The 26733-nt window shown below is 42.2% G+C and overlaps 1 protein-coding gene across 1 annotated transcript in view; it reads left to right on the top strand.

Moving 5' to 3' along the window:
* Positions 1 to 18994, top strand: part of LOC311143297 (collagen alpha-3(VI) chain-like) — a 159745-nt gene extending 140751 nt beyond the window's left edge. Inside the window, exons 34-45 of the mRNA XM_084179125.1 lie at positions 84 to 589; positions 896 to 1004; positions 1339 to 2040; positions 2293 to 2401; positions 2539 to 2591; positions 2800 to 3060; positions 3490 to 3573; positions 7589 to 7774; positions 8178 to 8237; positions 17069 to 17254; positions 17776 to 17892; positions 18195 to 18994. Coding sequence (XP_084035251.1) covers positions 84 to 589; positions 896 to 1004; positions 1339 to 2040; positions 2293 to 2401; positions 2539 to 2591; positions 2800 to 3060; positions 3490 to 3573; positions 7589 to 7774; positions 8178 to 8237; positions 17069 to 17254; positions 17776 to 17892; positions 18195 to 18235 — 2414 coding nt within the window. The 3' untranslated portion in view covers positions 18236 to 18994. The remainder of the gene's footprint in view (positions 1 to 83; positions 590 to 895; positions 1005 to 1338; positions 2041 to 2292; positions 2402 to 2538; positions 2592 to 2799; positions 3061 to 3489; positions 3574 to 7588; positions 7775 to 8177; positions 8238 to 17068; positions 17255 to 17775; positions 17893 to 18194) is intronic.
* The last annotated feature ends 7739 nt before the right edge of the window (positions 18995 to 26733 follow it).

Raw genomic sequence — 26733 nt, 5'->3', positions numbered from 1 at the left:
CCCTCTCCTGCTCTGGCACCCATTCACTTGACATAGGAGTATTAATGCCCCAAAACTTGTTTTATTTTTCGTTTTATTCTCAGCTTGCTGCTATGGTCAGCAGGAGTGCCCACTCTACCCTACCGAGCTGGCCTTCGCCCTGGACGCCTCTGACGGCGTGAGTAGGCCTGCCTTCAACAACATGCGTGAAGCCATGCTCCGCCTGGTTGGCAACATCACCATCGCCGAGAGCAACTGCCCGCGCGGCGCCCGCGTGGCCCTCACCCTCTACAACAACGAAGTGACCACCGAAATCCGCTTTGCAGACGCGCTGAAGCGCCGCGCCCTTGTGCAGCGCATGGAGGGCCTGCAGGCATTACAGACGCGCAAACAGCGTAGCCTGGAGACGGCCATGAACTTCTTGGCGCAGAACACCTTCAAGAGGGTGCGCAGCGGCTTCCTCATGAGGAAGGTGGCCATCTTCTTTGTCAACGGGCCAGTGAAGGATCAGCGGGCGGTCAGCGCAGCCGCCCTACGCCTCTATGACTCCGGCATCGCCTCAGTGTTCCTGATCAACAAAGAGGATGGCCAGCTCACCAGAGCTCTGAAGGTAATGTAAAGGGGGTTAGGGAGCAGACAAGGGGCAGAAAAATAGACACTCTTACATAGGGTAAAATTGAGCTCTGTTACCATAACACAGAGCAGGGAATCATTTTGGCCCTGCTCTAATGTCTGCACTAGCATAGAATGAGGCAATGTATTCTGCATGCAATGTGGTAGTATAGATATTGGAATGTAGTTATTGTTCTGGTACCTGAAAGCAGTATACAACACCTAAAAATGAATTTACAGAGATGTCTTGTCAGCTGACCTGAACATGTTTTTGACATTTCGTTACCTCCTCTCTCTTTATCAGATGAATGGCACTGGGTCAGCACTGGGTCAGGTGATTGTGCTGCCCAATCCCGGAAGTGCACAGTACAACTCAGCTATCCAAAAGGTCATGAACTGCCACATCTGCCTGGGTAAGAGCGTTTCTCATATCCTTAGAGATTAACTTCACACAAATGCTGCAATGAACTGTTATATGAATTTCTATGCAACTACCAAAAAATGGTGCATTCTTGTGTTCTACATTTTTTATGGAACACTATTTATTTTTGATGGTGTAACTGATTATCCCACACTTTCTTTCTGATTATAGTAATTATATTGTAAGCTAATTGGATGCACATTGCCTGACATTGACAGTTGCATACAAACCGAAAAATTGCATTACAAACAAATCCAGTGGGACATAATGAAAACCATTACAAGCCAAAACGCCTGAGCCCATTTATGTGTTCTTTTGTTCTCCAGACTCCTGCGCCCCGGACCAAATGTGTGACTATGTCCCTCCTCAGCAGTCGAGAGACAGGAGGTCTTCCACCACCGACGTGGACATTGACATGGCCTTTGTCATGGACAGCTCCGAGACCACCTACCCCACCGTCTTCACAGAGATGAAACACTACGTTGCACACATTGTAGAGCAGCTGGAAGTCTCATCGGACCCCGTGGCATCCATCCACCATGCCCGCGTGGCCGTGATCCAGCATGCGCCCTACGAGTTCCTGCGCAACAACAGCGTCTCACCCATCCTCGTGGACGTGGGCCTGACTGACCACCGCTCAGCCCATGACATCCGCAACTTCCTGCTGGACAAGACACCCCAACTGGAGGGTGGGCGGGCACTGGCGGCGGCCATCGAGCACACGGTGGAGCAGGTGTTTGAGAAGGCGCCCCACCAGCGAGACCTCAAGGTTCTGACGGTGTTTGTAACAGGCCCTGTGGAGGAGGATGAGGAGCGGCTGGTTGCCGTGGCCACCGAGGCCAAGTGTAAAGGCTATTTCTTGGTCATCCTGGGCGTGGGCGAGAAGCTGGGTGCTGGGGACACCCGTGTGCTGACGCGCATGGCCAGCGAGCCGTCCGACATCTTCTTCAAGAGGCTGACCAGCACCTCGCACTTCTACGACAAGCACATTCAGAACTTTGGCCGACTGCTGCCCAAGTATCTCAGCAGTGAGTGCTTTCTTTTACACCGTTGCTGTCTATTGAGTACCTATTTGATTTATGTTAATCTTTTATTCACTGATAACAGGTTTTTCATGGACAAAGCAAATTAAATAATTAGATTGAATGCACATAATTGTGGACACATTGACAGTCGTTCTGGTTTTAATTGTGGAAACCACTTACAAACACCTTTAATATATTTTCTTTGTCAGGTTGATACTGTATGTGAACATTGTCCTTTTCCTCTTGTGTCTGCAGTTGAGAACGTTTTCTACATGTCTCCTGAAGTCTCCAAACACTGTCACTGGTACCAGAGTGACCAGCCATTCCCCAAGTTCCCCTTCCCCAAGTCACACCACAGCCAAGAGTGAGTATTCAGATCATGTTTATCACGTGTATATTCATTAAAGTGTTTATCATGTTTGTCATGTAAATCACCATATGCATAACTTTATGTATTGGTAGAATCTTACATATCATGTGTCTATAATCCACTCTGTGTAGGAAACATCAAAAACACGAAAACCACCAGGCAGTCCATCCAAGAAAGCACAACGGTACATTAAATAAAAAATGAAATAGCAGGGTTTACCACCAGTTAAATAAATCAATACCAGTCATGTTTTGTCTCCCGTGGCAGTTCAAAGACTAATCATTTGTGAATGTGTGTGTTTTTGTCTGTTTTTTTTTATGTCTGCATGTGTGTATGTTATGTGTGTGTGTGTGTTTTATGTCTGCGTGTGTGTCAATATGTTTGGCCCCTAGACCAAGATGAGTTGCACGTAGCCAACGTCACTTCCAGCAGCCTGACCCTGCGCTGGGCCAGCCCGGACCCCAAGCACATGGCCTACTTTGAGGTGGTGGTTACGCGCCAGCGTGACAACACACTGGTTTTGAGGAGAAATGTGACGGGAACTGAGCTCACTGTAAGCGGCCTGGATAGCGCCCAGACCTACCACGCCGTGGTGACCACACACACTACCCAGGGCCACGCTGTGGCCACCCACAAAGGCATTATTACCACCAGTAAGTCCATAAACACACCACAGTGATTGTCTGGTCTGCTTAGGTTAGGCTTTACCCGTTTTTCCCCTACAACAGTGATGTCAACCTGAAAATTATTGTCAATGACAGTTTTGCCTGAGCAACGGATAGATATGCGTATACTGTACAGTAGGCCTATATCGGCATAAAAAAATATCAAAATGATCGTTATTATGATAATTAAATGAGTATTGTGTTTTATGTTGTGCAACATCCAAGCAATGATAAAGGTGGTTTTCCTGTTTCATGAATATCTTTCTGTCTTTCATATATTTTATTGGAATGTTTTCCTTTTTTTTGTGCAAGGCAAAACAAAACATGTCACCTGGTGTCAGACTAGCCACACAACAGCCATAAATATCTGTATAACTGAATCCACTGACCATTATTATGTAATATCTGATTGGACAGAAGCAGCAGCAGAGCATAAGGTCACCGCCCCCATGGAGGTGACTGGTATCGTGGCCACTACACCACTGGACAAACCAGAGATTGGTGAGTGACACCTGTGTGTGTGTGTGTATGTGTGTGTTTTTGGTTTCACTATCCTTGTGGGGACCGAAGTCCTCACAAGGATAGTAAAACAAGGAAAATTCGGAGAAGTGGGAACATTTCGCTGGCCCCCACAAGGAAAAAAGGCAATTTTAGGATTAAGGGTTAAATTTAGGGTTAGGTTTAGAATTAGGGGAGCCAGCTTCTACTTTTGAGAAACCGCCCCTTGGTTTGCCTGGTTCAGAGATTGCCTTTGTTTTTAGCTAATGGTCTCTAATAGGAATTCATTGTGTTTGGATTTGCATTGGCAGCATCGTTGTTACTCCAATACATTTACATTTCACATTTACATAATTTAGCAGACGCTCTTATCCAGAGCGACTTACAAATTGGTGCATTCAACAATTTTTTTTCAATGGGGGGTGGGGGAAGAAGGATTACTTTATACTATTCCAGGTATTCCTTAAAGAGGTAGGGTTTCAAGTGTCTCCGGAAGGTGGTCAGTGACTCCGCTGTCCTGGCGTCGTGGGGGAGCTTGTTCCACCATTGGGGTGCCAGAGCAGCGAATAGCTTTGACTGGGCTGAGCGGGAACTGTGCTTCCGTAGAGGTAGGGGAGCTAGCAGGCCAGAGGTGGATGAACGTAGTGCCCTCGTTTGGGTGTAGGGTCTGATCAGAAAATCCAACAGTATGGTTCAGAATCACTCTTCAACACACAAAGATATTTCACACATCATGCACAATGATTTTCAAGTTAAAAGCCCACTCGTCTATAATTTATTTAAATGATAAAAAATGGGTGTAAATATCACAGAGTGGGCCTTTAAAAAATTGGCCTTTTTAATCTATATTCAGTAGGGGCTGATAGACCATCATGTTAAATAGGCTGGTCCATTTGTAGCCCTAACTTTTTTGCACAAAATGCTCATTATCTGGTTAATAATGGGGACCTCAAGGAAAAAAATTGGACGGTGGACCTCATGGAAAAATTAATCTGGTCCCAGTCCGCCCTTGCTAGAAGAAACCGACCCTACTCTTACGCTTGTTTACACTGAGCTGCACTGGGATCGGAACACAATCGTGGTTACATTAAGACACTGTGGAGCCAGCGCGACATATGGGTTGAGAAGATTTAAATACTGCTAGTTTGTTTCCCGGAAAACTGCCCTTTTCGTCATCATGATAGCTAGCAGTAGCCACAGCAGTCATTTTGGAATGGCACATCGCGTTGAACAAGAAAGGAGCTGCTTGGCTGACACTGCCATTCCAAAATTGCTGCGGTGGCTACTGCTAGTTAGCATGAGGATGAAAAGGGACGTTTTCTGTAAGAAAACAAGCAGTACTTCTGCCCCTGATAGTAAGTGATGCTGCCAAAAATATTGGGCATGGAGTAAACTATTACTTAATAAACAACTGAACTGTTCACTGAAAGACAATCTCTTAACCATTGGTATAGCTCCTGTAGCTTTTACAGTGAGACAGAAAACGTTTTTGTGGAAAATAACTCCATTGATGAAGATTTATTGCTCACATGTTGAGCCTTGGAGTGAGGCCACTGCACGCTCTCCCTTATGGTGGGAATGGCTAAGAGATGAGGTCATCTCCTGAACCAGCGAATCAGGGAGTTTTCAAGGGGGGCTGCCTCTGAGATTATGAGAACTCTGAGAACTCACAAATATAACTACTATGGTTGTCATAGTGACTGCTGATTAAAATAAAAACATATACATATATTTTCATGATATACTTACAATATATGTACATATTATATATACATTATATATGATCTACATACAGGTAACTACCAAAATAAAGGAAACACTTGAGTAAATTTGGGTTCTGGTGGCTCTGTTATGGTGTCGGGTGCATATTCCTGGCATAGTTTAGGTCCACACCTTAGAGGGCAAGGTAAATGCAAATAAATACACACCTATTCTGAGTAATCACCTTCAACCTATGGTGAATCATTTCTATCCTGATGGGAGTGGTCTCTTCCAGGATGACAATGACCCATTCACAGGGCACGAGTGGTCACTGAATGGTTTTATGAGCATGACAATTATGTAAACCATATTCCATATCACCAGATCAACCCAATTGAACACTTAGGCCTATGGGAGATTCTGGAGCGGCGCCTGAGTCAGCGTTTTCCACCACCATCAACAAAACACCAAATTATTGAATTTCTCGTGGAAGAATGGTGTCGCATCCGTCCAATAGAGTTCCAGACACTTAGAATCCATGCCAAGGCACATTGAAGCTGTTCTGGTGGCTCGTGATGGCCCAATGCCTATTAAGATACTTTATGTTGGTTTTTCCTTTATTTTGGCAGTTACCTGTATATACATCATTGGTATTGATTGAAGCCAGTCATATTATTGCAATACTATACAATGATAACGCTATGTCAATAAGAAAATAATATACTATCACTGTGTAATGTGCAAAGCAGGAAGGACTTTGCCGTAGGGTGGTTTTGACGGGTGCGCTTGCGTCCAAGACTGTGGTTGAATTCATGTACTTTCTCAGCTTTACCGAGAGGTACTTTTGGAGTTGACCCACCAGGATTAGGTACTGATGGAGGTTTCGCTGCATAACCTCTACGGGATCGGTGTCCCGTATACAGGACGGTTGAGCTAACGTGCGCTAATGTGATTAGCATGACTGTTGTAAGTAACAGCAAACTTTCCAGGACATAAACATGTCTTATTCTTGTTAATCTAACTGCACTGTCCAATTTACAGTAGCTATTACAGTGAAAGAATACCGTGCTATTGTTTGAGGAGAGTGCGCAACAACAAAAAACGTATCACAGCAACTGGTTTGATACATTCACCTCTGAAGGTAAATAATGTACTTACATTCAGTAATCTTGCTCTGATTTGTCATCCTACGGGTCCCAGAGATAAAATGTAGCATAATTTTGTTTGATGAAATCAATTTTTATATTCAAATGTAGGAACTGTCTCTGGCTCCACACCCACCCGCCCGGCCATCTAGATGTGTGAAAGTTAGTGTATAAGCTAATGATCCATCATGTATGACATTCCTGGGAGTGTGTAAACTTACATTTTGTATTACAATATCATTTTTGTATATTCTCTATAGTTATGTACTTGAAAATTTATCAATTTACCAATTCGGCACATTTGGGCAGACTTGATACAAAATAGTCCAGTATTGCAATGCTTCACTGGATCAATCTGAAACTATGCTAAATCAACATTGCGCCTAAACTGCAATATTATATTGTGGCCTTTCTCTTGCATTTCAAAGATGATTAAAAAAATATATGTTTTTTTGCTTGTATTATCTTTTACCAGATCTAATGTGTTATATTCTCCTACATTAATTTCACATTTCCACAAACTTCAAAGTGTTTCCTTTCAAATGGTGTCAATAATATGCATATCCTTGCTTCCGGTCCTGAGCTACAGGCAGTTAGATTTGGGAATGTCATTTTAGGCGAAAATTGAAAAAAGGGGTCCGATCCTTAAGAGGATAACACGGAGACCACACAGCCACAGACTTACTCAATACTAAAATGTACTAACATTAACATATATTAACTCTGATAGCAACATGGTTTAGGGAGAAGCAGCTGATTGGCTATGCCTACTATCCTTTCATATCAACAATTCACCAATACAAACCTATGCTACTGTACTATCTGTGCCTTTTCTACTCTCTTTGTTCAAAACGACTAACATTGTAGATGTACAGCTACTGTGACATGCCATGGTCCTACTATTAGATTTTTGCTCTGAGTTTTCACAAGTTTAATTTACCAGCAATGAGATACATTTGATTACCTTATCAAATGTTCTGTTTTCACATTTCACTTCTAAACCAGTAACAATACCGTTACATATTCATTACTTACTGTTTAGTCATGGCAGACAACTAGCTCACAGTAACTCAAATATATGTTTAGATGGGCGATGTTCATCTTAAACATACTTATACATCTCTCTTCTCTCTTAACCCTCTCGTGACTGGTCTTGTTTTTGCATGTTCTAGCTAACGAGCTCGCAGACCCATGCTCTCTTGACTATGACCCTGGAATGGCGTGCAAAGACTATCAGGCTAAGTGGTTCTTTGACAGAAAGAACGGGATCTGTACCCAGTTCTGGTATGGTGGTTGTGAAGGCAATGTCAATAGGTTCGAGACTGAGGCCCAGTGCTTGAAACGCTGCATGAGGTCAGGTGAGTGGTCCTTGTTGCCAGGTTTTCTGAAAGCTTGCAGAGGCTGTTTGCACCTGTCTGGTCATATTTGACTAACTAACTAAGTAGACAATCGTAGACTGTAATTCGCTTGATAACAGTTGTCGTAAGCAGTCCTGATAGCTAATGTCATGCTTTTGCAACTAACATGATATAATCATGATACAGGATGCAATTTAGATTACCTGGTTAGCTAGCTGATAAGCTAACCATGTTAAGTGTGTATATTGTTACCTATCATGACTGTATATGACATCTATTACATCACAGTGTAAAAACAGCTATATGACGGAGCGTACAATTAAAGTGTTAAGGATGTTGTAGATCAGTTGGTAAAAGGTTGTTGCTTGACTTTAGAAACTTTTGTTTTTTCCCTGTTCGACAGCACCAGAGCCTCAGCAACAAGTGGAGCAGCAGCCCGAGACTGAGATCCTTCCAGCTCCCGGTAAGTTACCCTATTGGTAAAACTTTCTATGAAGTCGATATGCATTATACCGCATTATACAGGGCCGTGCACAAACCCCCATAAAGGGTACCCCCCCCCCCCCCCCCCCCCCCCAAAAGAAAAATATCCTCAACTGCCATCACGGACTCATCGTTGAGCAATTATTTCAACAAGAGGGGAAAGCAGCGCAATCTGATAAGTAAAGTATTTTGCGAAACTATTCTGAACTGGAATAAATGATGCACTTATTTACACCAACACAATTCCAGTCAAAATAGAAGATTGTAAGAAATATTGTAGCCTGCCATTACTATATCCAACCCAACTCCATTTGTTGCCACTATCATGTATCCCAGTGTTTTTCAAACTTTTTGACCCTCAACCCCCAAAAAGGAGTGGTACAAAACTTGTGATCCCCACGCACACACATCCACATGCGCCACAATCACTGCGCAAATGTAACCTGCCATTACACCCATAAACGGTGATCCATTTTACACCACCATTTGGAGCTGAAAGTCATTCATGTTAGCAGACAACATCAAGTAAGGATATATCAGACATATAGCCAGTAGCCACCCAAACTAGGCCTATCTGAAATATGAATATTATCAATCAAGTCGCCAGGTAGCCTATTGCTCTGGCAAAGATGAGTCAGTTGTAGGTCGCTAAACTGTATTTTATATGGATGATAAATGTAGGCCTACTCTGTTTTTGGAAAACTAATCTGGCTTTGCACACCTGTGCACATTTTTGGTTCTGAAGCATGAATGAGAATTTAACAATGACTTGCGGGCAGTTGGTTAAGAACAACAACAACAACAACAATTTTTGGGGGGAAATTATACCACCACCGAATGGCCAAAGGTGCATGTGCCCTGCACAGGTATAGCCCTATGTGCATACAAACAGGAAGTACCAGTGACACGCTCAATTCGGAAGTGGTGAAGCGTATGCTAAGCTACATGACTGTTTTGCTAGCACAGACTGGAATATGTTCCGGGATTCATCCGATGGCATTGCAGAGTTTACCACATCAATCACCTGCTTCATTAATAAGTGCATTAAGCGTCAATACAGGACTAAGATCGAATCCTACTATACTGGCTCTGACGCTCATTGGATGTGGCAGGGCTTGCAAACTATTACAGATTACAAAGGGAAACACAGCCACGAGCTGCCCAGAGACACAAGCCTACCAGACGAGCTAAATGCCTTCTGTACTTGCTTCAAGGCAAGCAACACTGAACCATGCGTGAGAACACCAACTGTTCCGGACGACTATGTGATCACACTCGCAGTAGCTGATGTGAGTAAGACCTTTAAACAGGTTAACATTAACAAGGCTGCAGGACCAGATGGATTACCAGGACACATACTCAGAGCATGGTCTGACCAGTCGTGAAGAGGGCACGACAAAGCCTCTTTCCCGCAGGAGGCTGAAAAGATTTGTCATGGGCCATCAGATCCTGAAAACATTCTACAACTGCACCATCGATAGTATCTTGACAGGTTGTATCACCGCTTGGTATGGCAACTGCTTGGCATCCGACCACAAGGCGCTACAGAGGGTAGTGCGTACGGTTCAGTACATTACTGGGGTAGAGCTCCCTACCATCCTCTATACCAGGCAGTGTCAGAAGAAGGCCCCAAAAATTGTCAAAGGCTCCAGCCACCCAAGACACCGACTGTTCTTTCTGCTACAGCACGGCAAGTGGTATCAATGCGTCAAGTCAGGAACCAACAGGATCCTGAACAGCGTCTACTCCCAAGCCATAAGACTTCTAAACAAGACGGCTAAATAGCTAATCAAATGGTTACCCAGACTACCTGCATTGACCCTTTTTTGCACTAATTCTCTTGCACTGACTCTATGCGCACACACTGGACTGTATCCACACACTCACACATACTTACACACACACATACTGACGCCACACACACACACACCATATGTCCACACACACATAACATGCACACACATGCATACTGACACCACACACACACACACACGCTGCTGCTAGTCACTACCTCAATTACCTCGCACATCGACTTGGTACTGGTACTCCCTGTATATAGCCGTGGTATTTTTTGTCATTATTATTATTCGTTATTCACTGTGTCACTATTTATATATATATATATATATTTTTTTTAATGGTATCTTTAATACTGCATTGCTGGAAAAGGAACCGTAAGTATGTATTTCACTGTTAGTCTACACCTGTTGTCTACGAAGCATGTGACAAATAAAATGTGATTTGATTTGATTTGATCTGGGCACATGCCTGCTTAGAAGTATTCTATAACACACCATAACAAACATTATGATGCAGTAATAATGATGGGCTGCTCTTTGACACTCCTTAATCTATCTTAATAATGTTTACATATCTTGCATTACCCATCTCATATGTATATACTGTATTCTATACTATCTATTGCATTGATTTGACAAAAACATTAGAAACGCATTATAATGCTGTGACCAGGAATTATGAAGCACTGTTGCTGTACATTATAAGTGATTATGATTATACTTACAATGCATTAGGAGTATTGGTATACGGAATTATGATTATTTATGTGCATCTATAACGATGCTTGCATACTGCATTATTACTCTATCATAGTGCATTATGAGTACCTGAATAATGCCAGAGCACATGCACCTTTGCCCTTCCAGTCACCAAAGTGCTCTTTTCGGTGGTGGTATAATTTTTTGTCATGGTTATTCAGAACCCACTGCCTGCAAGTATTCATAAAATTCTCATCTATGCTTCAGAACACAACAATTTTGCGTCTTCATTGTTGACCAATGACTAGTCATCAGCATTGGTGCGCAAAGGAGGGCGTGCATATCCAGATTATTGACCAGAAATAACATTAATTTCCTCCAGTTTTGTGTGGTAGGTTTTGACACTCTTATGTAGGTGTCATAACCAGCCATAAAATAACGCAATATACAGTACCAGTCAAAGGTTTCGACACACCTACTCATTCAAGGGTTTTTCTTTATTTTTACTATTTTCTACATTGTAGAGTAATAGTGAAGACATCAAAACTAGGAAATAACACATATGGAATCATATAGTAACCAAAAAAGTGTTAAACAAATCAACATATATTTTATCTTTGAGATTCTTCAAAGTAGCCACCCTTTGCCTTGATGACAGTGATTGTGGAGGCCAGGTCATCTGATGCAGCACTCCATCACTCTCCTTCTTGGTCAAATAGCCCTCACACAGCCTGGAGGTGTGTTGGGTCATTGTCCTGTTGAAAAACAAATGATAGTCCCACTAAGCGCAAACCAGATGGGATGGCGTATCGCTGCAGTTTGCTGTGGTAGCCATGCTGGTTAAGTGTGCCATGAATTCTAAATAAATTACCAACAGTGTCACCAGCAAAGCACCCCCACACCATCACACCTCCTCCTCCATACTTCACAGTGGGAACCACACGTGAAGATAATCCGTTCACCTACTCAGCATCTCACAAAGACATGGCGGTTGGAACCAAAAATCTCAAATTTGGACTCATCAGACCAAAGGACAGATTTCCACCAGTCTAATGTCCATTGCTCATGTTTCTTGGCCCAAGCAAGTCTCTTCTAATTATTGGTGTCCTTTAGTAGTGGTTTCTTTGCAGCAATTCGACCATGAAGGCCTGATTCATGCAGTCTCCTCTGATCAGTTGATGTTGAGATGTGTCTGTTACTTGAACTCTGTGAAGCATTTATTTGGGCTGCAATTTCTGTGGCTGGTAACTCATGAACTTATCCTCTGCAGCAGAGGTAACTCTGGGTCTTCCTTTCCTGTGGCGGTCCAAATGAGAGCCAGTTTCATCATAGCGCTTGATGGTTTTTGCGACTGCACTTGAAGAAACTTTCAAAGTTCTTGACATTTTCCATATTGACTGACCTTCATGTCTTAAAGTAATGATGGACTGTCATTTCTCTTTACTTATTTGAACTGTTTTAGCTATAATATGGACTTGGTCTTTTACCAAATAGGGCTATCTTCTGTATACCACCCCTACCTTGTCACAACACAACTGATAGGCTCAAAAGAAGGAAAGAAATTCCACAAATTAACCTTTAACGAGGCACACCTGTTAATTGAAATGCATTCCAGGTGACTACCTCATGAAGCTGGTTGAGAGAATGCCAAGAGTGTGCAAAGCTGTCATCAAGGCAAAGGGTGGCTACTTTGAAGAATCTCAAAGATAAAATATATGTTGATTTGTTTAACACTTTTTTGGTTACTATATGATTCCATATGTGTTATTTCCTAGTTTTGATGTCTTCACTATTATTCTACAATGTAGAAAATAGTAAAAATAAAGAAAAACCCTTGAATGAGTAGGTGTGTCAAACTTTTGACTGGTACTGTATGTCACAACAGGTCTAAATATATGTGTCATGACAGTGTTATGACCATATTATAACAGGTTATGACAAGTTATGTCAGCTGTTATGAGATATTATGACATGGTTATGACTGTGTCATAACATGTTATCATGCTGGGTGTCAAGTGTTACCTAATTTTCATATTTCAGATAGGCCTAGTTTGGGGGCCTACTGGCTATATGTCTGACGATAAGCAGCTGTAACATCGCACTGCCTTCAACATTATGGGATGAAGATGTAACATATTCTGGAGAATTTATTACGATATGTGCTTTGTATGCACATAGGGATATACCTGTGCAGGGCACATGCCCCTTTGGCCTTTCGGTGGTGGTATAATTTCCCCCCAAATTTTTGTTGTTGTTCTTAACCAACTGCCCACAAGTCATTGTTAAATTCTCATTTATGCTTCAGAACCAAAATCTTGCACAGGTGTGCATAGCAAGATGAGTTTTCCAAAAACAGAGTAGGCCTACATTTATCATCCATATAAAATACAGTTTAGCGACCTACAACTGACTCATCTTTGCCAGAGCAATAGGCTACTTGGCGATTTGATTGATAATATGCATATTTCAGATAGGCCTAGTTTGGGTGGCTACTGGCTATATGTCTAACGATAAGCAACTGTAACATCGCACTGCCTTTAGTATTATGAGATGAAGATGTAACATATTTTGCCGAATTTATTACGATATTTGTGAGGAAGAACAGGGCTACCCGGCTGGCAACCAGCACTCTGCAGGCAGGCTGCCCTCCAAAGTCATGGTGCGGTGCAAAATATGCTTTCCCTCCGATCCTGCAACCTCCGCTACAAGTAGGCAGTATGATTTTGCTTGCTCTGGACTCCAGAGAAGTGACATGATATAACCCTACTTGATGTTGTCTGCTAACATGAATGACTTTCAGCTCCAAATGGAGGTGTAAAATGCATCACCGTTTATGGGTGTAATGACAGGCTACATTTACGCAGTGATTGTGCACGCATTTTCGTGTGTGCACATGTGCGCGGTGGTCGCAAGTTTTGTACCACTCCTTTTTGGGGGTTGAGGGTCAAAAAGTTTGAAAAACACTGGGATACATGATAGTGGCAATAAATGGAGTTGGGTTATATATAGTAATGGTAGGCTACAGTATTTCTTAAAATCTTATTTTGACTGGAATTGTGTTGGTGTAAATACAGTGGGGAAAAAAAGTATTTAGTCAGCCACCAATTGTGCAAGTTCTCCCACTTAAAAATATGAGAGAGGCCTGTAATTTTCATCATAGGTACACGTCAACGATGACAGACAAATTGAGAATTTCTTTTCCAGAAAATCACATTGTAGGATTTTTAATGAATTTATTTGCAAATGATGGTGGAAAATAAGTATTTGGTCACCTACAAACAAGCAAGATTTCTGGCTCTCACAGACCTGTAACTTCTTCTTTAAGAGGCTCCTCTGTCCTCCACTTGTTACCTGTATTAATGGCACCTGTTTGAACTTGTTATCAGTATAAAAGACACCTGTCCACAACCTCAAACAGTCACACTCCAAACGCCACTATGGCCAAGACCAAAGAGCTGTCAAAGGACACCAGAAACAACATTGTAGACCTGCACCAGGCTGGGAAGACTGAATCTGCAATAGGTAAGCAGCTTGGTTTGAAGAAATCAACTGTGGGAGCAATTATTAGGAAATGGAAGACATACAAGACCACTGATAATCTCCCTCGATCTGGGGCTCCACGCAAGATCTCACCCTGTGGGGTCAAAATGATCACAAGAACGGTGAGCAAAAATCCCAGAACCACATGGGGGGACCTAGTGAATGACCTGCAGAGAGCTGGGACCAAAGTAACAAAGCCTACCATCAGTAACACACTACGCCGCTAGGGACTCAAATCCAGCAGTGCCAGACGTGTCCCCCTGCTTAAGCCAGTACATGTCCAGGCCCGTCTGAAGTTTGCTAGAGTGCATTTGGATGATCCAGAAGAGGATTGGGAGAATGTCATATGGTCAGATGAAACCAAAATATAACTTTTTGGTAAAAACTCAACTCGTCGTGTTTGGAGGACAAAGAATGTTGAGTTGCATCCAAAGAACACCATACCTACTGTGGAGCATGGGTGTGGAAACATCATGCTTTGGGGCTGTTTTTCTGCAAAGGGACCAGGACGACTGATCCGTGTAAAGGAAAGAATGAATGGGGCCATGTATCATGAGATTTTGAGTGAAAACCTCCTTCCATCAGCAAGGGCATTGAAGATGAAACTTGGCTGGGTCTTTCAGCATGACAATGATCCCAAACACACCGCCCGGGCAACGAAGGAGTGGCTTCGTAAGAAGCAGTTCAAGGTCCTGGAGTGGCCTAGCCAGTCTCCAGATCTCAACCCCATAGAAAATCTTTGGAGGGAGTTGAAAGTCTGTGTTGCCCAGCGACAGCCCCAAAATATCACTGCTCTAGAGGAGATCTGCATGGAGGAATGGGCCAAAATACCAGCAACAGTGTGTGAAAACCTTGTGAAGACTTACAGAAAACGTTTGACCTGTGTCATTGCCAACAAAGGGTATATAACAAAGTATTGAGAAACTTTTGTTATTGACCAAATACTTATTTTCCACCATAATTTGCAAATAAATTCATAAAAAATCCTACAATGTGATTTTCTGGAAAAAAATTCTCATTTTGTCTGTCATAGTTGACGTGTACCTATGATGAAAATTACAGGCCTCTCTCATCTTTTTAAGTGGGAGAACTTGCACAATTGGTGGCTGACTAAATACTTTTTTTCCCCACTGTAAGTGCAGCATTTATTCCAAAATAGTTTACTTATCAGATTGAGCTGCTTTCCACTCTTATTGTAATAACTGCTCAATGCTGAGTCTTTGATTGCAGTTGCAGGGATTTTTTGTTTGTTTGAGCACATGCCCCCAAAAGGTCTGTGCACAGCCTGAAACAGAATCTGGCCTTACAGAAGACGTTGATATGGCAAATCTCCTTTAAGCCCAGGAAGCAGCCATTCAACTTGCCATTCACCAGCTTTACAAGCTTAATAATGTAAAAATACATTTGTTACTCACCAAATATGGACTTTCGATCAGCAACAATTATCATTAACTGCCGTCACGGCTGGTATGTACTTCCAAAAAAGGTCTAAATAAAAGTTTACAAGCAACTGAAAGAATGCCTATTCAGCACGGCCAAATCTCGATTAGGGCCCCCAAAAGGCACTGATTAACATAAGTAGTCCAAAACTGAAAAAGTCAAAGCCCTGTGCGACAAAATCGTACAGTATATATAAAAAATATATGGCATTTAGCTGATGGTTTTAACCAAAGCAACTTATAGTACAGTCAGCACATACATCTTTTGTATATACTGTATGGTCCCAGTGGGAATCAAATCCACAACCTTAGCGTTGCTAGCGTCATGCTCTACCAACTGAGCAACAGAGGACGACTGTGTTGTGTCATCATGAATTGCGCAGAAGGTTTCACTTTACTGAAAGCAGACAATGACCACTTTATAATTGTATTGTAACAGCTTATGGGGTATTATATCTGTCTGCCCTAGGCATTTCATCACTTTACCTAAAGTAAAGCTATAACACACCATAACAAAGATTATAATGCAGAAATAATGATGTGCTGCTCATTGACAAAAACGTTACAAATGCATCGTACTGATGGTCATTATAATGCTGTACGATCCTTGAGGGAAAAGTGACCAGCAATTATGAACCACTATGTTGCTGTACATTATAAGTGATTATGGTTATACTTATAATGCATTAGGAGTACTGGTATACAGAATTATCAGTCTTTGTGTGTCTATTACTATGATTAGTTGAGAGGGTTTCAGGCAGGAAACCCTCTCAACTCAAGCATGATTTCAATTCAGTCCTCTTACCCAGTGCTGTGGAAAATGCTGATATAACATCTACACTGTAGCAGGTTATATACATTGCGTAACACAATATCCTCTGTGTTCACTCTGCAAACAATGAGCCCCTTTGTGTCTGGCGACAAACCCCCCCGATGCCTCAGAATGAATTATGGAATGAGTGAAAAGCCAACCTTGGAAAAGGGGAAAGTTATAGTTTTGTCATAAGCGTGGAGCAAATGAATGACGAGGGCTGTTCGCTGCATGGTTCACAGTTTTTTTTGTCTAGTAAACTTTTCGAAAATGAGCCTGATTAGGTGGTGCGCTTTCAGGCAGCAGAGAGTTCATATTATGATCTATTGTACTGTAAACTATATTCAAGATCTTGAGTTTGACGGGGGAATGGCTTGTGGTAGGGAATGCTTTCTCTCAAGTTGTCGATCATATTAACCATATTCACCTCTATTATGTTGCAATTCATTTCCTATTGGATCAACTGATGCAGTTGATTCCTGTGGGTCACACATTTATTGGCCTATTCTCTCCTCCCTCACAGCAGCCTTTACAGGAGTGGAAATCTGTCAGCTCCCCAAAGAGGAAGGCGCCTGCGCAAAGTTTGTTCTCAAGTGGCACTACGACCCCCTTAGCAAGAGCTGCACACGCTTCTGGTACGGAGGCTGTGGCGGCAACCAGAATCGCTTCGAAACTCACGAGGAGTGTGAGAAGGCCTGTGGAAAAGCAGGTGGGTCTCGCTAGTCATCATATCTGTTTCTGTGTGTGTGTGTGTGTGTTTGTGTCTGTCTATCTGTATGTCTGTCTGCCCTGCCAGTGCCTGTCCATCTATCTGTCCATTCATACATCTAGTCTGTCTATTTGTACAAGCATTATGTCTAGACACTGGTGTCTGCCTGCTTGCCTGTCTGTCTATTTGTCAATATGTCCATCTATTTAATCATTGGTCTGTATATTTATCTAGCAATCTAGCTGTTCCCTCTTTACCTGTCTGCTTTTAGTAAGATACATTTATTGGGACTTAACTAAGCATGACAGGTTGCCAACAGTTGCATATAAACAGTTTTGCTTCCATATGGGTGGGTAAACAAAGGATAGTGTACAGTAGTATATACCTTATCAGAGGTGGATGTTCCATCTGTCAATCCATCATCTAAAATTAATTTCTCAGGTACAGACATGTTATTGCAAATATTCTGTGTGTAAATAAATGCTCAGTGGAGTTTTCCTTCAATCTTGTCCTGACGGCAGCTCTGCCTCCAGGGCAGAAGGCATGGGATTGGTTGGATGAAAGCCGTGCAAACCACGGGCGGCGCTCACAGCGACGAGTGAGAATGAAAGGAAAGAGAAGAAAAGCTTCACTAGGTGGTAGGTTGGTGGTAGAACGGGGGCGTAACAAAGTTACTTTGTATATGAGTTGCCATATACAAAGTTGCTCTTTGGAATCTTACCACAACCCCTAACCTTCACCAATAACATCTATTTTCTAAACTTAACCCAACCCCTAACCCTAACCTTAGCCAATTGGGATTACTTGTCTAACCTTAACCAATCACATTTGTTTCTGCCCTCGCGGCATACCTGCCCTCAGAACAAGATAAATTAAATGCAGGGAGAATTGGTTTTGTTTTAAAATCATGTCTGTCTTCTTTCCTTCTTTTCACCGACAGCACCTGTCAACCAAGGAGTCATTGCCGCAATAAGAACGTAGGAGGACATTGATTCATTGTCAACGTATACCTCTACTGAGGAGATTCCGAGGAAAATCAACAAAAATGGCCAAAGAGAAGCCGTACCAAAGGAGAGGTGGCTGCACTGGATTCCACAAACAGGATTTGATCAAAATAAGTCTTGAAGTAGTCTTTTTCACACAAAAAAAAAGAAAGCAAATCAATTTGCTGCATGATTCTTCCTACTGGTGCTACATAGTGTGTTTTTTTTGTTGTTGTTTTTTGGTTGAGTTGCAGAGTACATCCAATGTTTGTAATATAACATTTCTGGAACAGATACAGAATATGTTTTTCATTAAATGTTAAACTCATGAGTATAAGGTTTCATCATTGTTTTCAGTAATGTGTATGAATATCATGGGACAGAGATTATAAATCCTTATTTACATACGCACATGCACATACACTCACAGGTCCACAATGACTTTGAAAGAGTCATCATAGGTTTATATTAATTCAATACTCCAATACAGACTTTCCCTCACCATGCTAAAGACACTCATAATCCACGCTGATGTTTACACAAGTCCTATCTGGCAGTGTGTATATAATGACAGTTAAACCAATTCATAATGTAATGTAAATGCACTTCTGGAATCACTGCCTCAAACACGCATGTTCAGGTTTTTGAATATGGAATGTACTTATCAAACAGTTAGTGTTTTATTGTTTTGTTTTACTTAACTTTGTGTTTCATCTGGGAACGGGGGAAATAAACATTTATTAGACTTTCTAATCAACTTAAGCATTGGATTTCTTCTTTTTGCCCTCTTGAATCACCAACTGTCCAACACGCTTTGTATCTAACATCAAAATATGTCATCAAAGGAAGAGCAAAATACTGGTGAAAACGCAGGAAGGAAGGAATGAAACCAATGAAACTCTATTCTGTTTGGTCTCTTTGAACATGGGAATCAAATGGACAGTACTGTGTTAAAGGGGAATTGCAGGGTCTGTGCTGTACACTCTTAGAAAGGTGCTATCTAGAACCCTTTTATCTAAGGGTGTAGGGCTGGAGGAGATCTGGTACATGAGAGCAAAGCCCTTTAACGGTACTGACTGGTCCCTGGGGCCTGTGAAATGTCAGACTGACCTAAAAAGAGAGAGGCCAAAAGCCAAAAAGGAAGACTTAACCGAGTTAGTGAGAGATCCTGTGGGTGTGTGGGTGTGGGTGTGTGTGTGTATGTGTGCCATACTGACACAACATAGGATAGTTTTTAGAGAGGAGTGAGAAAAGGCCAAGCAAAGCACTTACCGGCAAACAGAAGTAATTTGAGGCAAGGGATTGATCACCTGACCACTATAGAAGTCCGGATGATATACTCCAGGTGAAATAGACCTACTAGGCACCATTTAAGTTCCACTGTTGAAGATATAATTGCCATGGTTTGATTGGCTTAAAGGATCAGACCCTTTTTTTCAATTTTCCCCTAAAATTACTTACCCAAATCTAACTGCCTGTAGCTCAGAACCTGAAGGAAGGATATGCATATTCCAATGTGCCGAATTGGTCAGTTGACTACATTTGAATATAAAATGTATTTTATCAAACAAAACTATGCTACATTTTATCTCTGGGACCCTCAGGATGACAAATCAGAGCAAGATTACTGAATGTAAGTACATTTTTTACCTTCAGAGGTGAATGTATCAAACCAGTTGCTGTGCTAAGTTTTTTGATGTTGTGCACTCTCCTCAAACAAAAGCATGGTATTTATTCACTGTAATAGCTACTATAAATTGGACAGTGCAGTTAGATTAACAAGAATTTAAACTTTCTGCCCATATAAGACATGTCTATGTCATGGAAAGTTTGATGTTACTTACAACAGTCATGCTAATCACATTAGCACATGTTAGCTCAACCGTCCCGTATACGGACACCGATCCCATATAAGGTTAATACTGTGCTCAATAAGTTGCTGCATTCATCTAAGTGATCAAATTCATGTTAATTGTGACAAGAGAAAGTATTTCTCTGTGGTCTATTATACATTTTTATCACAACATCAACCTGTCTTGACCGGTCTCGCTAAGACTGGTAGACCATACTTTATACTTCTGAGGCTATTTTACCCTCTGATCCTTAAGTGGATGAGAGACACTGAACCTTGCCTGTCACAGGCAGAGATAACACTGGCCTTGTCCAAATGGTTTACAGGGACCCTCTCATCTTTGAAACACTAAGTCTGCACTTTCATGCTGGCTGCAATGAAATGCTGGCCTGTGTAGAAACGGGTCAAGTCCAAGGAGCTCAAACTGTTCTGGGGACTGTGGAGGAGAGGTGATTTATGAGTTTGGGCTTAGTAGTGTTAATTTAATTTAATTTAATTTAATTTAAGTCATTTAGCAGACACTCTTATCCAGAGCGACTTACAAATTAGTGCATTCAACTTATGATAGCCAGTGGGACAACCACCCTTTTTTTAATGGGGGGGGGGGGGGGGGGGGGGTGTTACTGTTATACTATTCCAGGTATTCCTTAAAGAGGTGGGGTTTCAAGTGTCTCCGGAAGGTGGTCAGTGACTCCGCTGTCCTGGCGTCGTGGGTGAGCTTGTTCCACCATTGGGGTGCCAGAGCAGCGAATAGCTTTGACTGGGCTGAGCGGGAACTGTGCTTCCGTAGAGGTAGGGGGGCTAGCAGGCCAGAGGTGGATGAACGTAGTGCCCTCGTTTGGGTGTAGGGTCTGATCAGAGCCTGAAGGTAAGGAGGTGCCGTTCCCCTCACAGCTCCGTAGGCAAGCACCATGGTTTTGTAGTAGATGTTAGGGGGGTCACTGGCTCCTTCTCTAACTCAGCACAGTAACTCCAGATGTTCAACCTCTGCAGTTGTTTTGATGGCCAAGATAGGACTGTACCCTTCACAAAAACGTTCCTTAAAAGCGCAAAAAATGTAAGCCCTATCGCAAATGAGACATTTGGATCAGGGAAGGAGGGGAAAGGCTTCCAACGCCCTAACCTCTTTTTAATGTTGATCACCATGGTAACTCAAGTCAACAAGCAACAGTGTCACAACATTTTGACTGAACTTTACTTGAATCTCTTTGGAAGTATTTATCAAAAGATTATTGAAGGGGAAATCGCTTTTTTGATTGGACCTTGCAAGACTGTCAAGACAAGCACATGTTTGATTGTTTCGTTTTTTTGTCTTTGGACTAAGTATGTAATCAAATAGTAGAATGATAGTACTGTAATTGTTATACTTATACATGTAATCTGGATAAGCTTACAAAGATTTAATAGTGTACACTTTCTGAGTAAGCCCTGTTGGCCGTGTGGGACTATTGTACAGTACTTCCAGGACAATTACCTCATGGCTGTGATCTATTTGCTGATGAGGGAGTGTTGAGATATCCCATGCTAAGTGTTCAGAGACTTACTTGTCACATAGCACTTAATAACATACGTGCTTGGGGACTTTATGTAACCATTCACTTAGCATGCATTCACTAGTGAACGGTCTCCACTCAAATTAGCTGCTGGCAATTAGAAGAGACATGGGGTGTACTCACTAGGAAACAAACGGAATCAAACGGGCCGAAACCGGGAAAGACTAACGTGAATTTGTCTGTTTGCAAAACATTTTGCTACAGTGTGCACTAATGAATACACCCATGGCATTCCCACCAAGTCTCTCAGAGTGCGCTGCTGGAGCTGTTTCTATGAGGAGTGTGGTGTACCGTTATTTTATTATTCCGAATGTTTAGGTTTGATTTGTAAAACAAAACAAAAACTGTTAAACTCTTCTCAACAGCTGTGTGTTGCATGTGTAAGTCTAATTGCATGGAATCAAACACACACACACACACACGCTCAAACCATAGTGCACTCAGGCACATACAGACATACTGGATACAAGCCTCATTCTGTTTTCCAGTTGGGTTTGATCACACAAGCTTTTCGTGCTTGCTCTGCATGCTCTTTGTTTGTAAAAGCATCACAAAGTATCCATCCCAGTCCCGATAACCAATTACATGTCCACTGTTCGCATTGATGAACAGTTTAAGCGGTGATAAATAACCAGAATGTGTTCCAAGTGTCACCTCTTATTGCCCATCCAAGAGAGGCTCACACAGCTTGAAAAACACATACAGAGACTCCCAGTGCAGTTATGTGAACTTGATAAGCAGCGTGCGGATTTCACAGTGACAGATGCATTGTTTTGTGTTGTTTTCCCCAACATCTTTTCCTGTGCTGCCACAGCTGAGACCAAGCTAGCTAGCTCCTCCATGGTTTTCCAAGAGGTGTGGTTTGTCCTGAGAGAGGAGAACTCTAGCAGTGCAAACTGCTAAGTTGTCAGCCGTCCATGTACAACCGAAACGAAGGCCACGCCAGACTGGCACCAACCGTGTCAGAGTTTCCGTTGGGGAGTGACTAAGCGGTGTACTGCTGTGCATTCAGCATGGGCCAACTAAAACGTCCCTCTCCTTGTCACTATGCCACCACCGTCTACCGAATGAACTCCCTTTATTAAAGTAATCCACCCTCAGCGCTATTAACCGCACAAATCATGGTCTTGGTTTCCGATTGACAATGAAAGTGACAACAGCGTGTCTTTAGCCTTTCAGTAATATTTCAACAGTATATCCCATCACTTGCACAAATGTCAAGCCCATCTATAGATGATCAACAAACAATCAGGAGACTATCAGCAGCATCTCAACTGCATATCAGTTACAATTTAACAGGATATGTGTTGCCATTCTAGTAACTTTCTGTATACAGTATATGCTTTGGCACTATCCAAATAAAGTAGAAAACAAGTTGAGTTTAGTTGACGATCTGCAGACTATCTGCTTCACATTCAAATATGTATCAACTGATAAGCATGTTCAATGCATTCACTAACACCCCAGTAACCCTCTATATATATGCATTGGGACTATGTAAATAAAGTGGAAGTCTCTTCAATTAAGGTAATATGCAATAATCACTCAACACTTCCAAATGTGCAACTGTTGTTGGGATGAATGAAATGACGTTTTTACACTGGAGCACCTGGGAAAATAAATCAAGTGGAAAACAAACATTTACTATGCTTAAACTTGTCTTTCCTGTTGTTGATGAAGAAACGCATCAGAGGCATAATGTTAAAATCAATCTTTTAATTAACAGAAATCACAACATTGTCTATCCAAATGTTTGGCCTAATGGCTACAGGCTGCCAGTGCAAGTCGGGCCATTGCCCGAGGAGAGAGTGTGTTAGAGAGAGAGACATTGCAGCACCATGGTAGTTTAATTCAACCAACACAATGTTTTAGTGTACCGTGCAACACTACTGTAAATGTGCCCCTGAAAGTAAGTGTGCCATCCCACACACTTTTCGGGGGCATGTGTACAGTAGTGTTGCATGGTATACCGAAACTTCAGTAGTATCACACAAGGACGCACGTTTTAGACAGAACGCAGGGTGCAGTCACTGAAACCTTCTCCAACCTTGCTGAACCTGATAAAGAAGGGCTACAGAAATCTCATGTTGAACATTTTGTCAAATTGTGGTTTCACAATCCTACGAAAGTTTCACTATACCATGCAACACTACTGTATATGTGCCCCTGAAAGTGTGTGTGCCTCCACCACACACCTTTTGGGGGCATGTGTGCAGTAGTGTTGCATGGTCATTTCACTGCACATATCATAATTTGACAAAAAATGATCAATATACTGAACAAAAATATAAACGCAACATGCAACACTTTCAAAGATTTTGCTGATTTACAGTTCTTTAAGGAAATCAGTCAATTTAAATAAATTAATTAGGCCCTCGGAGGGCATATGCCCACCCACTTGGGAGCCAGGCCCACCCACTAGGGAACCAGGCCCAGCCAATCAGAATGAGTTTTTCCTCATAAAAGGGCTTTATTACAGAAATAAATACTCCTCAGCACACCGCTATTTTCTTCCGCCTCCCGAGTGGTGCAGCGGTCTAAGGTACCATCTCGGGCTGTATCACAACCGGCTGTGATAGGGCGGCGCACAATTGGCCCAGCGTCGTCCGGGTTAGGGGAGGGTTTGGCCGGGGGGGCTTTACTTGGCTCATCGCGCTCTAACGACTCCTTGTGGCAGGCCGGGCGCCTGCAGGCTGACCTTGGTCATCAGTTGAACGGTGTTTCCTCCGACACATTGGTGCGGCTGGCTTCCGGGTTGAGCGGGTGGATGTTAAGAAGCGTGGTTTAGTGGGTCATGTTTCGGAGGATGCATGACTTGACCTTCGCCTCCCGAGCTCGTTGGGGAGTTGCAGCGATGAGACAAGATTGAAATTGTGGAGAAAAAGGGGGTGAAAAAAATTTACACAAACAAAAATACGATTTTATTTTCTTCCAATGAATTTGGCTGTAACGTTTCAACCGTTTTGGCTATAAGCTATTATGACCCCAATTCCTGAAAGCTAAGACTCTCTGGAGCATGGATGTGCCTTTTGGTCCCCTCTAGGGAGTGTAAACATTTTTGGGCCCCTATAAGAATATACAGTTGAAGACGGAAGTTTACATACACCTTAGCCAAATACATTTAAACTCAGTTTTTCACAATTCCTGACATTTAATCCTAGTAAAAATTCCCTGTCTTAGGTCAGTTAGGATCACCACTTTATTTTAAGAATATGAAATGTCAGAATAATAGTAGAGAGAATGATTTATCTCAGCTTTTATTTATTTCATCATATTGCAGTGGGTCAGAAGTTTACATACACTCAATTAGTATTTGGTAGCATTGCCTTTAAATTGTTTAACTTGGGTCAAACGTTTCGGGTAGCCTTCCACAAGCTTCCCACAATAAATTGGGTGAATGTTGGCCCATTCCTCCTGACAGAGCTGGTGTAACTGAGTCAGGTTTGTAGGCCTCCTTGCTCGCACACGCTTTTTCAGTTCTGCCCACACATTTTCTATAGGATTGAGGTCAGGGCTTTGTGATGGCCACTCCAATACCTTGACTTTGGAAGTATGCTTGGTGTCATTGTCCATTTGGAAGACCCATTTGCGACCAAGTTTTAACTTCCTGACTGATGTCTTGAGATGTTGCTTCAATATATCCACATAATTTTCCTTCCTCATGATGCCATCTATCTTGTGAAGTGCACCAGTCCCTCCAGCAGCAAAGCACCCCCACAGCATGATGCTGCCACCCCTGTGCTTCACGGTTGGGATGGTGTTCTTCGGCTTGCAAGCGTTCCCCCTTTTCCTCCAAACATAACGATGGTCATTATGGCCAAACAGTTCTATTTTTGTTTCATCAGACCAGAGGACATTTCTCCAAAAAGTACAATCTTTGTCCCCATGTGCAGTTGCAAACCGTAGTCAGGCTTTTTTATGGTAGTTTTGGAGCAGTGGCTTCTTCCTTGCTGAGCGGCCTTTCAGGTTATGTCGATATAGGACTCGTTTTACTGTGGCTATAGATACTTTTGTACCTGTTTCCTCCAGCATCTTCACAAGGTCCTTTGCTGTTGTTCTGGGATTGATTTGCACTTTTCGCACCAAAGTACGTTCATCTCTAGGAGACAGAACGCGTCTCCTTCCTGAGCGGTATGACGGCTGCGTGGTCCCATGGTGTTTATACTTGTGTGCTATTGTTTGTACAGATGAATATGGTACCTTCAGGCATTTGGAAATTGCTCCCAAGGATGAACCAGACTTGTGGAGTTCTACAAAAAAAAAAATCAGAGGTCTTGGCTGATTTCTTTTGATTTTCCCATGATGTCAAGCAGAGGCACTGAGTTTGAAGGTAGGCCTTGAAATACATCCACAGGTACACCTCCAATTGTCAATTAGCCTATCAGAAGCTTCTAAAGCCATGACATAATTTTCTGGAATTTTCCAAGCTGTTTAAAGGCACAGTCAACTTAGTGTATGTAAACTTCTGACCCACTGGAATTGTGATACAGTGAATTATAAGTGAAATAATCTGTCTGTAAACAATTGTTGGAAAAATTACTTGTGTCATGCATGAAGTAGATGTCCTAACCGACTTGCCAAAACTATGGTTTGTTAACAAGAAATTTGTGGAGTGGTTGAAAAACGAGTTTTAATGACTCCAACCTAAGTGTATGTAAACTTCCGACTTCAGCTGTATCTGTCAGGTAGCAGTATCTAACAGCTGTTGTGTGTATGGAAATGTTTTGTAGCCTTTGTTTTGTCGCCAGGTGATGTACCATTAGAGCTAGCCAAAAGTTGGCTAACGTTAGATATTATTTCTGCCTCAATCACAGTCAGTATAGCAATGTAAGGGTTATTGATCTGTCAGTTTCCCTAGCTAATTCAAATCAAATTGTATTTGTCATATGGGCCGAATACAACAGGTGTAGAACTTACTGTGAAATGCTTACTTACAAGCCCTTAACCAACAATGCAGTTCAAGAAATAGAGTTAAGAAAATGTTTGCTAAATAAAGTAACACAGTAAAATAACAATAACGAGGCTATATACAGGGGGTACCGGTACCGAACCAATGTGCGGGGGTACAGGTTAGTGTATGTAGGGGTAAAG

Source organism: Coregonus lavaretus (genome assembly GCF_964263955.1).
Source record: "Coregonus lavaretus genome assembly, chromosome: 16".
Lineage (NCBI taxonomy): Eukaryota > Metazoa > Chordata > Actinopteri > Salmoniformes > Salmonidae > Coregonus > Coregonus lavaretus.
Note: the sequence above shows the minus strand (reverse complement) of the source record. Positions and strands in the feature narration are given on the sequence as shown.